The 12,405-nt window shown below is 34.3% G+C and overlaps 1 protein-coding gene across 9 annotated transcripts in view; it reads right to left on the bottom strand.

The window, feature by feature from the left end:
* LOC106073892 (abnormal spindle-like microcephaly-associated protein homolog) overlaps positions 1-8,739 on the bottom strand; it is a 122,446-nt gene extending 113,707 nt beyond the window's left edge. For 4 of the 9 annotated variants that reach the window (XM_056010587.1, XM_056010598.1, XM_056010592.1 and 1 more), the window contains exon 1: positions 3,097-3,270. Coding sequence is in view for 1 of the 9 variants with exons in the window: in XM_056010594.1 (XP_055866569.1) it covers positions 8,427-8,580 (154 nt within the window). In the remaining 8 variants the exon portion in view is untranslated. Of the gene's footprint in view, positions 1-3,096; positions 3,271-8,426 lie in introns of those variants that run through there. The other 5 variants (XM_056010600.1, XM_056010599.1, XM_056010594.1 and 2 more) reach the window with 4 other exon arrangements.
* Positions 8,740-12,405: the final 3,666 nt, after the last annotated feature.

Genomic DNA, 12,405 nt, shown 5'->3' with positions numbered 1-12,405 from the left:
TTCCCCCTCATTCTTTCTTTCTCTACTCTTCAGCCTTTCTCTCCTCATCGCCTCTTTATTACTTTCTCCTTCATTCTTCTCTCTTTTTTATTTCTCTTTTTTTTTTCTTCGACTTCCTCATGATATTATTCTTTCTTTGTATAATTTTTATATTTCTTTCTTCTTCATTGCTTTCTTCCTTTCTCCCTAATTCTTTCTCTTCTCCTCATTATTTCTTTCATATCTCAATATTTCCCCTCCCCTCCCATTGGCAATCATTTCTCCTCCATCCCAATAAGAACTGAGAAAAAGAGAGAAGTGATGAAAAAAAAGATTTGTGCAGAAGTTGTTTCCCCTTGCCCAGAGTGATCCCGCCGTGTCTTCGTTCCCAATATTTTCACTTGCACTCAGCACGCCATTTCTGTTTCAATGACATCGCTCAGAAAGATGTCGACACTACCCCAACAGGTCTCCGAGACCAGATCCAGATTGATGTAAGTGGAGGCTCTGGGTAGGAGTTTTAAAGAGACCCCGCTAAAGTCCCTGCCCTGCTTTGAACACATGAATACAATGAAATTCATCAATGCCAGGATAACTACAGATAAGTGAACTCATTAGTGAACTTTCTAGAGTACATTTAACAGAATTGTCATTCCTTTATTTATATTTAGTATGCATACTTTTTTTTTTAAGTTATAAATTTGAGAGTGAGGCTTTGGGAGGCTGCACTGCCGTGAATCTGATGTTCCAAGGCGAGTATCAATAACCCCCTTCCTTTAAACTTCCTTACAACTCAGGCGCCTGCATCTGACATGGTAAAAATGAGATATTGTGACAGGGTAATGACGCTTTACCGATAAAATCAATGACCGTAGGTTAAGGCGTCTAGAAAAATAAAAAGCAAAAAAAAGAAAGAAAATATTAAATATATATAATTCAACTGACTGCGTATGGCAGACTAAAGGGTTTCACATGTTTACACGAAAGAAAGATTTGGTGAAAGAAATTTCAGAAGGAAAAAAAGAAATAATAAGTTGTAATTGTAAATGAAACAGATCGGTGATCCGACATTTATTGTTACGAAATCTAAAGAGGTTGGTCAACCAATTGACTAAATGATGATCCAATAATAAAAAAAAACTCAGCGTCAATGAGAATAAATGTATCGAGTCTCTTTCAACTAGAGCACGAGACAATTCAGTGCTCAGAGAGAACGCACGTAGTCCAACATTTATTCGATAAAATTGTAAGATTATAATGCGAAAATAAAACCAGGACAAGATAGAAAAGTTTAACGGGAAAATCGTGGGGAAAAAAACGTTTAAAACGATGCAATAGTAACGTTGTGATATCTATTTATATCTTGCCCAAAATAGGAGCCAATGACCTGAATGGAATAAATCTTTTAGCTACCTAACTATCGGTCTCAAATATAATTCCTATAAAGTCTACGAATGCTTAAGGTTGTGTTAACTACATCTATATATGTCGCTTTGATAACACCCCCCCCCCAACTCTCCTCTTACAAGACAACACAAGCGTTCAAAGGTGACTGGCAATATAGGCGTAATGTTTCACTTCGCCCTAATTAGGCTGTCAGGGGCAGGTATGGCGAGACTGAATATTTTACTTTGTTTGATATTTTGGTATGATAGTTATATCCCTTTGTTTATCTACTCCCGTGTTATGAATGGGAACAGTCTGCAGTGAGTCTGCACGTGTTGTGAACTGAATGTTTTAGTTTTCCTTGAATGTGAGAGAGAGAGAGAGTGCAATAGTCAGATGGGTCTTGTTCCCCGTCCAGGAAGTTTGGACAGTTGTTTCCTGGACTGGTTTTTGTGTTAGTTGTGTTTGTTATTATAGTAGACGTTGGCGGATTTTTGCTTGATATTACTGAGTATTTTTCTAAATAAATAATAAACTTGTGATTTCATGAGAGATAAAGTTTTTCTGGATTCATTTAGAAAGATATTTGTTATCTACAAGTGTTTACCATAGATCTGCAATAATCGTTAGTAAGTAACCCCTATTGAGCCAAGAAAAGAACATGACAGAGGCTAGACGTGAAAATGTATTATTTCATTTAATCGTTGGATATCAAGTTTAGTCTAGATCTAGAAATATTGAACTAAACGTTTATAACTGTTTTTAGAGAAGCCCCTACCGAGTATAACTTCAAAGCTATACTGTAGTTATATTTACTTCGAGAGTTGTTTTAAATACGCTAGAGATATTTACTCATTAAAAAAGGTGAAGACAACGTCACCTGGACAACGGTTTAAGTTAGACTTATTTAGCAGCTTTTACTGTCTGTAGTTGGGGGCGTGGTAACAACGCGCTTGGCTTCCGAACCGAGAGTCCCATGTTCGAAACTCGATGTAGATTTTTAATTTTGGTATTTTAAGGGTGCCAGTGAGCTCCCCCAACTGTAATGGGTATCTGACATTAGTTGTGGAAAACTGTTAGTCGTTGTGCTGACCACAAGATATTTTCGTTGCACAAAAACAGATGGCATCTCTCCTGCTGATAGCAAGGTCTAAAAGGGGAACTTTATTTACTTTACTGTCGGTTGTTAAGTTTAAGTTTTCAAGATGAAATTAAAACGACATTAAAATTTTCTATCTTTTCCCAGACGTCTAGTCAGACACAAGCTCAACATTTAGTCAGAGGCGTAGTGATCAAAACTTGCTCCCCGAGTAAGAAACTTTATTGCCCCCCCCCCCCCCCGGTCCCCCATGAACATCACATAGATATATAGGCTTACAAATAAAAAGTATTTAATAACAATACAATCTGCGTGTGGCGCCCGCCTGAGGATGGCGCCAGGGGCATCGTGTCTCCCTTGGGACAGAGGCTAGACGCTACGCCTCTGCATTTAGGTATAACTTAGTAAACGATTCATATTATTAACTAATTTTTTTAAAGTTCAAGATCAAATCTTAAAATAAAACCTGGTAAGTATATTAACAGTGAGATTTTAGAACGAATAATTTTAACTGTTGGTCATAAATCTGTTTTTTTTTTATAGCACAGTAACTCGCACACAGCTCCTTAATGGTGATAAAGAATTATTACAACACTGATATGTCAATATACTATAGTTACCACCTACGCTACCTCACAAGATTTGCTACAAGTCAACGCTAAATCTTGTCAATTAATCCTCATATCGTGTCCTTATGTTCCGCACATTAATGAATAAGTAGAATAAGTATCCACACATGTCAACAAATAGGCCTACCACTAGTCTCGTCCGAACACTGAAACTTTAAACACGCTTACAGGGAGTTGAGACTAAAGTCATTCATAGCTCCAAAATGTTTTCTTACATCTCTCTCTCTCTCCCTCCCCCCCCCCCTCTCTCTCTCTCTCTCTTATGTTTGGAAACTTGATAGTGACGTAGTAGAAAGTGGGAAAATTGTCTCTGAATCCACCAATCAGAAGCTTTGGTTCGATTGATAACTTTATTGATTGGCTCGTGTGCAATGGTGAGCCGATGGCTTCTGAAGGCGCGTTTTTAAGAGAGAAGAATAAGAAGGAAAAAAAAAAAACAGGGAAAGAAGAAAGGACATGGCCAAGAAATTGAAATTTAAAGTAGCCCCGAGGTCTAGCCAGAGAAATATCTTGGTGTGGAGATAGTTTTAATTAGCACCATTATCTTAGTGTTAGCTAAGTAATGTCTTTACCCAAACACTTATGGTTTGTGAAGACGATAGCTACAAGTTCAGCGTGGGTGTCCAAAGCTAAAGCATATATTCATTCGGGCGAAATACGTGTAGCCATATATTAAGATGTCCACTTTACTAGCCATGCCCCAATATGTATAATGAAACACCGTTATGTCAAGGCTAAAAAAAATGATCTTTAAAATACTGAGATCTTGTGGTGGCCTTTGTTGATTCGCTTAATACCATTTTAGTATCATATTACTTTTTCTACAACTAAAATCGATGGTATTGCATGTCTTGTTTTTGGTAGCATGTATAACAGGAAAGTTGTGTCTGTCCGTTGGTTCGTCTGTCACGTTTAGATCTAAAAATGTAGAAAATGTATTGAGTATCCGAAGTTACAGCATTTAGTAAGTTTAAGTGCAACAACCACTTTTTTTATAATATACAAAGACAGGAGGTCGGGCAGGGCTTGAACCCGGGATCTTCAAGACAACCGAATGACAGTCCAGAGCGCAACCACACCGACCTACTAGCAATTGTGTTCGTTAGACCTATATTGTATAGCTAATGCTCAGGGAAAGGAAAAATACAATATTGTATTAGGCCTACTCTTGGGTCAGCACACATGAGGGTTTTTAAATACTGAATTCAAGTAATATTCACGTTGGCCGATATTCTTTCTCAGGGGATTTGAGATGGTACAAAACAGCACATCATAGACCTACTACAGCTAAGGATTTAGGAATTGAACATGGGCTAGCAAAAAGAAAAAGTATCATAAAAGCTGGCTTGAGAGTAAACTAGTTACAAATTTATTATCAATCATTGTGAAGAAAAAAAATGAATAAAAATATCCCTACTTGGATTACAAGGGGTCCCAAATCTGCAAATTCTTAAGACTAAATCCAGTCCTGGGTGTTAAACGTCGGCCATATAATTATGTGAAATAGTTAGATAAAATCTACTTGTTTTTGTATTCGTTGGATTAGTAAAGGAAGGGGCACATCAAAATGTTAAATAAACAAATAAATCACACCCAGTGGGGTTTTCTTTTTAAAAAGCTTATATTTATATCAAATCTCTCTGTTTTTCTGTAGGGTAAAAAGTTAAAACATGTCTTATTTCCCATTCTCGGATCAAGTAAAAACTTTACACAAATATTCATTGAACCTGACAAGACATGAATCAATCACTAAATTAAACTAATTGGTTGATTAATTATTTTGTATTATATCTAAACAAGGGGAATAAGTGTTACTTAATGATATATATATATATATATATATATATATATATATATATATATATATATATATATATATATATATATATATATATATATATATATATATATATATATATATAATATGGATTTAATCCCCTTATTACATTTTGACACGTTTTTTTTCCACTTCCCACTCTCGGATAAAGTTGAAATTTCGCATTATTGTACTAAAAATCAATTTGGTTTACATACATGAAAGGGAGCTAAACACTTTAATTTTTCGGATAAATGGAAGTTATTAGTGGTTCTTTTCCTTCGATAAGCTTTGTTTTATAATAAGTATTTTTTTTCTATTGCTTTTTTATAGTAACAAGGTTAAATAACTAACACAACGAGATCGAGTTTAAGCAACTATGCTATGATAAAAGGGTTATAGGTCACCACACTGGTAGGCTTGTATGATGTGTAAGAGTCAGAGATGTAGGCCTATAAAATGCCAGACTCAACTTGATACCTTTTCCTGATGAATCTGACAGGTCTCAAACTTCGGGTGGTGTTAGTAATATACGGGTAAACTATTATCCCCCTATATTCACTAATGCAATTCATATATTACACAATGACTACAGTCATTGTTCGAACCCTATTACATTATTGTAATTGTTACAAAAATATATATTGATAGTATATAATAAAGTGTTTGAAATCAAAGTAATGTTTTTTACTAAATAATGTTGCATTACTTTTATAATTGGGGGTGCGGTGGCTGAGTGGTTAAGTGCTTGGCTTCAGAACATGGGGTCCTGGGTTCAAAGGTAGACGAAGACTGGGATTTTGAATTTCTGGATTTTTAGGGCACCCCTGAGTCCACCCAACTCTAATGGGTACTTGACTTAAGTTGAGGAAAATAAAGGTGGTTGGTCACTGTGCTGGCGACATAACATCTTACTCACTAACAGTTGGACACAGAAACATAAACTTAACATCATCTGATTAGATAATTAGTTTTATATTTTCGTAATTTATCCAATATGTTTTTAAACAGTTTTTTTGTGTTTTTAATTAATTAATATGTATTTATTTTACAAGCCTTTTTATTAGTTAATTAGCATGGCATAAGATCTTTTGAAGAAAAATAAAAAAATAACTAGGTTATAGACAATAGCATCAGTAAACACTACACAAGATCAAATATATTTTGAACTTTTCCAATGCACTCATTCCATGGAATGGCAATAAGAGCAACAACTGGGACTGTCTTTGCTCATGGATTATGATAATTAAACTTTCAAATACTGAAAGAGTTGCTAATAAAGAACATTAAGTTGCCAATACTCAAATTCATTAATACTACATTAGATAGTCATCACATAGCAAGGAGCACATATCTGAACATTTCTTTTGTAATTATGCTGTTAAAAATGGAACTCGCAAAAAGTGAAATAATTTGTCTTCCCTGTATGATTACAACAGCAGGAGAAAAGAAGGGAAAAGAAATTGATAGCAATGAGGGGAAAAAATTAGATGTGAGGGTGAATCAGAATTAATCATTAAAGATATAGTGTCTGTTTGCTATTATGATAGGTGCTGCTTATTGATAAATAAAGAAAGTATTGGTAAAAGGCCTAAAGGTGAAAAGGTACATTTCTTAGGCGTACATTTCTTAGGGTAATGTTACTATTGGTGTCCTTCTTAATTTTAGTTTCAAAAAAAAAAAAAAACTAATTAAAATAACAATGAAAATTAGGCCTAGTATAGATAGTCTTTCTAGGTGATGATGAGTAGCATAAGTGTCAATAAGTCCATAACCATTCATGTGATATTTGTTTAATTTAAAATGTAAAGAATGTCATATTGTGAAAAATCATGCATAGAGCTAAAAGACTACATGCCCATAAGTCAGTTCAAATGTAAAAAAAAAAAATGTCATAAGGTGAAAATCTTGCATAAAGCTAATAGTTGAAACGATAAAAATGCCCATATATAAATGGCTACATGGTTAATTTAAATGTTGGCATACTCAATAACTTTTAGTACAGTTAAATAAATAAATAATTCAATACATTGATAACCTTGAAAAGATCAAAATTTTATTATTACTCTTTGATGTAACATTCTATGCCTGAATGCAAGGGCACATTTATTATGACACTTTTCTAGTTTTGTGCATAGAAAACTGGCTAATTTTCTAGGCCTGATTTTCACATATCTAGAGTACACTTGTTGCAAGTAAAAAGAATGAGGTTGCATGACAAGACCACTTGAGAAAACAGCAAAGCTAATTATAGCTCAGGGATACAAATTTCAATAAAAGTACTATTTATCTAATTTATCCATTTACTTATATCTACCACACTGAGATTTCAGCAAACAATAACTTATTTAGTCAATAAAATCAACAGTCCCGAAAAAAAAATTAAATAAAATGGATAACATCAGATAAATATCAGGTAAATATATATGTTTTTTGGTCTAGATTCTAGTCTTCATTTCTTTACTTATCAATAATTAAGCTAATAATTTTCATAGTCATCCTAGCTGTTGTTTATTTAAACTATCTGTATGTATTATTAGTGTCAGACTGACACTTATGGTACTAACTATATTATTAATAATATTAGCCTACTACATGCTTATTTGGAAATGCCTTGAAAGTTTAGATATATATTAATAATTGCCAATATTGTAAATATGGTAAAATGTAATAAACATTACTGATCAATAATTAAGTTAATTTTCATGGTTTAGCCTACATGTACATCTTGATCTACCTCTATGTATGTTTATATTATAGTGTCAGACTGACACTAATACATCCTTAATTAATTGGCAATGAATTGTAAGTTTAGACTTTTATCCAGAACTTGAATTAGATCTAGACTAAGTGTTTAATGGGAAATAAAACTGTGAATTTGTCTAATTATGATAATGACAATTATAAACATATTATACACATATCTTACATTAACTAATAATTGCAAATATTTACATTGTCCTCATTATGAATGTGGTAGGACATGATGAATATAATTTTTTATAGGTTTACTATCATCTAAATTTAGATCTAGATCTAGATGTATATATTTTTATTATTATTATTATTATTTTAGAGGATCTATAAAAAATACACGAAAAGAATCTAGATACTTAGAGCTAACTAGAACTATCTAATAGAGATCTAGTAGATCTAAGCTAATATAATAATAGGCATTTAGTATTTAGACTATAGTAGTATAGATCTAGGATGTAGTCTTTAATTATAAATCTCACATATAATTAGATCTAGAAGAATCCAGAGTCCATAATTGATAATAATTATTAATGAATAAAAAGAATACCGTATAGTATAGTAAGACAAGAAGAAGAGTAGTACGACTAGAGACTACATTCATTGAGTGAATCTACGATGTAAAATATATAATAGTATAGTCTATATCTTAGTATCTAGATTCTTGATGAATGATGGTCCTGATTATTAAATATAGATTTGGATCCTAGATTCTAGTTTTGATCTAGAAGTACTCTAAAAATTTAAGAATAAATTGACTTACCTGTTCGTACTTTCATCATGTTTTCAAAATAAGCAGCAGCAAATTCATGAATGTTTTCAGGCTGTGAACGAAGTACTTCTCGAGCAAAAGCTTCCAAAATGTTCTGAAAACCTTTTGGGACTCGAAGTTTTGTGTTTGAGAATGGTACAGCCATGTTTTCTGATTTATATTATAGACTCTCTATATATTTGCTCAATAAATGTTTAGTATCTCCAAGTTTGAATCAACAAGGTGTTTCAGTACACACACTTTACAACGCTTCTTACGTATAGATCTAGTACACAACTACGATCACCGGATTACATAGCAACGGCTTTGTGGTGAAGCAGCAAATGTAGTTTCGCATTTATGTTAAAGAAAATATTAAGTAACAGCAAGGAAAATTTGATATATTAAGTGTTAGATTTAGATCTAGATAATCGTTAGACTATATATTTATTTTTAGTACCATCATTTTATTATTCCTGAAACGCGAATAAGCAAGGAAATAATTTAATGATAGCAGAAGTAGCTTCTAGATATACATAATGTGTGATGTGCAGAGTATATCACTAACACAGGATTAACTTTTCGCCCTTTTCGTACCGGCAACATTTTAATTATAATAAAACCTGGCACTAACTTTCCGTACTAGGCCTAGATCTAGATCTATATAGTTGTAAAAATGAATAATAATTTATTAAAGATACTTACGGAAACATTTTCTGTAAAATATATAGAAATTTCGAAGCGTGCTTTAGCACGTGCTGACTCTGCGATGATGAATTGTGTGTGGGAACAAATGTACTTGGCAAGAATGAGGTCACAAACGAAAGCTCACGCGAATGCTTGCACTACTCACCTTTGCCTTTATGATGTTTCTACCTCTCCCCACTAGATTACAAATTATCTTTCTCTTTTCTTATTCTACTCATACAGTCGACTAATGTAGGCTAGGTTATAAATGGTAATTTGCAAACTAAATCAATAGGCCTACTATAAAGGCCCCACCAGAAATTCGATTAGACCTAGAATCTAGATTATTCCAGATCTATTGGCTATCTAATCTTGATCAAGTTCAAGATGTCTCAGCATTCGTAAAGCCAGCGAAATCTTAAGAATTCTTCAATAGTTGTTTTTTTAAATGATATAGGGATAGTTTATTATGGAAATCTAGAATGGCCTATTCGCTAGTTAGCCTACTAAAAGTTGTAGGCCCACTGCAACAAAAAGTTACCAATAGACCATAATAAAACTAATATAGTTAGATTTATCATGTTAGATTATATACAAATCTCTAGAAAAAAAAAGATTTACATCTAGATCCATATTTAATAAATTATAGCCTATAAATTTGTTTATAGATCAAATATAGATCTAGAGTTATAACAAACAAATTAAACTTTCAACCTTCTTAACCAAGCTTTCCCTCTGTCCGTCTATCTCTCTCTCTTTCCCTCTCTCTCTCTCCGACTGCTGATAAACTCTCAATGGTTTTATGAACACACAGAAAAATTAAAAAGAGTGGGACAATTTGGGAACAATTGTCACCACAAATGCATGATTAAGGCTAGCCACCCACTTAGATGTCATCCCCAAGTTCTCGTGTGGGCCCCAACCTGTCATGAGTCATTGGCCCAAGCGCAGTGAGCGTTTTCGTGTCACTGATGCTATGTGACAGGATGTGGGCCCCTAAAGGTAGTTCTCTCATTGGTGGCAGTACTCAAGATGTATTAAAGGTTTACCGAATTTTTTAATTATTTTTTTTTGCCGACACTGTTTCGTTATCTCCAATGACAGAATCCTCAGAATAATTAGAGAGTCATTTCTAGGTTTTCATATTTGTGACAACCAATCCTTCAAAGAGTTCTTCCATGAAGACTTTTCAAGTCTACGTCTAGTACTAGACTAGTTTTGAGTTTAAAGCCCCCCTACAAAGGGGTTTGAAGTTTTAAAAAAACACCTTTTCAATAAAAAAAAAAGAAGCAAATTAAACACATAAAATTCTATAACCATAGCCAAGGGGGATTTTAAGTTTAAACCCCCTACATGTAGGTTTGAAGCTAAAAACCACACTCTTCAATACAAAACAAGAAGCAAATTACACACTCAAAATTATAGGAGCGTAGCCAAGGGGAGTTTTGAGTTTAACCCCCCTCCTCCAGAAAGCTTTAAGTTTAAAACCCCTTTATATGGTTTTGAGTTTAAAATCCTTCTTCAATATTATTCTAAAGCAAACTACAGTCACCAAATTCTAGCTAAAGGGGTTTTGAGTTTATTTTTTAAAAACTCCAGAGATTTTCTTTTGTTTAAAACCCCCAAACAGATGGTTTGAAGACAAAACTTCGCTTTTCGATATAAAATCTATAGCAAACTACAGTCACAAAATTCCAAGAGCGTAGCCAAGAGGAGTTACAAATCTCTACCAGTCGCTGTGCTCCATTAATAAAGTGCAGTGTGTCACAGCTGTGTGATTTTGTTTGGTTTTTGTTGTTGATACAAATAATATAGTACGATCTCTCATGTGCTGGACCTGGAGCAGACTATGACAGTGATGTATAGACACCCAGACAGAGACATTAGTAGACACCAACACTACGAAGACTCGAGAGGAACAATAAACTTGCAAACAATAGGGCTCGAAATACCACGGTCAGTGATACCGGCAGGACACATCGCGGATCTTTAGATTTATGTAGGGAAAATGTGGTACTAGCAGAGTCCGGGTGACAAGACAATAATTAGAGAATAAATTAAACATAGCTTAAGGACTATAAAGTCAGAAACAGTTTGAGATAAGGGGGAGACGACTCAAACACGGCTAGGTGCTGGACCAGACCGATGTTGTAGGAGTCGATGTCGTGTTGTGATATACGACTTGTGTTGTAGTTGTTAGATACAGGAACAGTATCAGTGCTTTCTTAAGGACACACGGTAAGATGAAACTTTTAATCTTTTCTTTAATGCACGTAGAAAGTTAACGAGTTGATTGGTTGATTAAGTACTCGGCTATTTGTAAGTGTCTGTCAAATTATATCTAGGTGACGGTCAGAGACGGTAGAGTTTTACAAGTACATATAACATCAAGACTATACGGACTGTGACGCGGGCTCCAGGATCCGTGCTAAGACAAGAGAGAGAGAGAAACTGTCCAGTGTGGCTTGCTATTTGTACCCAGCATCAATTTATATGTAACTATGTTGTTTTAGCCTTTCATGATTAGATAACTCCGAATCTTTCGTACCATTATTCATTTCTATTATTCATTTCTTATGTGTTTCTATTCATTACATTGTTTTATCTTAATTAATCAACCAAATTAACCACATTATTATCTCAATTATCTCCTATTTTGGTGGTTAATATATCAATAATTAAACACCTGTTTTAATGACCCTATTGTGTTCGGAGGTCCTAATTTGTCACATTAGACATTGTTGTGTTATTCGTTTCATCGTCACCTTTTGTATTAGTTTCAATCATTATAACTGGTTGGCTAGACACGGCGAGAATTATCCTAGACATCTTGCCATCAAGAGCTGATAAGTCGATATTCAGTTTCTTGACACAGTGAATAGCATGGAAGTCATCTGCCGAAATTGAAAAATGACAAAATGTGGCTCAACAAGATGGCTAAGACGGATTTTAGGATTCAGTTATAGAGATTGGGTCTTAATCAACGAAATCCAATGCCGAACTGAGAGTCGACCACTTAGTGAGGTTGTGACTGATCGTTGCATGAGGTTTGCGGGACATGTTCTCCGACAAAATAAATTACGCATTCCCAGAGTTGCGATGACATGGAGGACATTGCGAGGAAAGCGCAAACTTGACATCCACTTTCATGGAGGATCTCAGAACAGTGGACACCAGGTGGGAAGAGGCTTCAGACATTGCATTATATATGACAGTGACAGATTTTTGTGGAGACAGCTAGCCGCCCAATGCGCCGAACCGTGCGGGAGGATCTAAGTCCTAAGTAAGAATAGAAGATTAGGTT

Source organism: Biomphalaria glabrata, chromosome 14 (genome assembly GCF_947242115.1).
Source record: "Biomphalaria glabrata chromosome 14, xgBioGlab47.1, whole genome shotgun sequence".
NCBI lineage: Eukaryota > Metazoa > Mollusca > Gastropoda > Planorbidae > Biomphalaria > Biomphalaria glabrata.
Note: the sequence above shows the minus strand (reverse complement) of the source record. Positions and strands in the feature narration are given on the sequence as shown.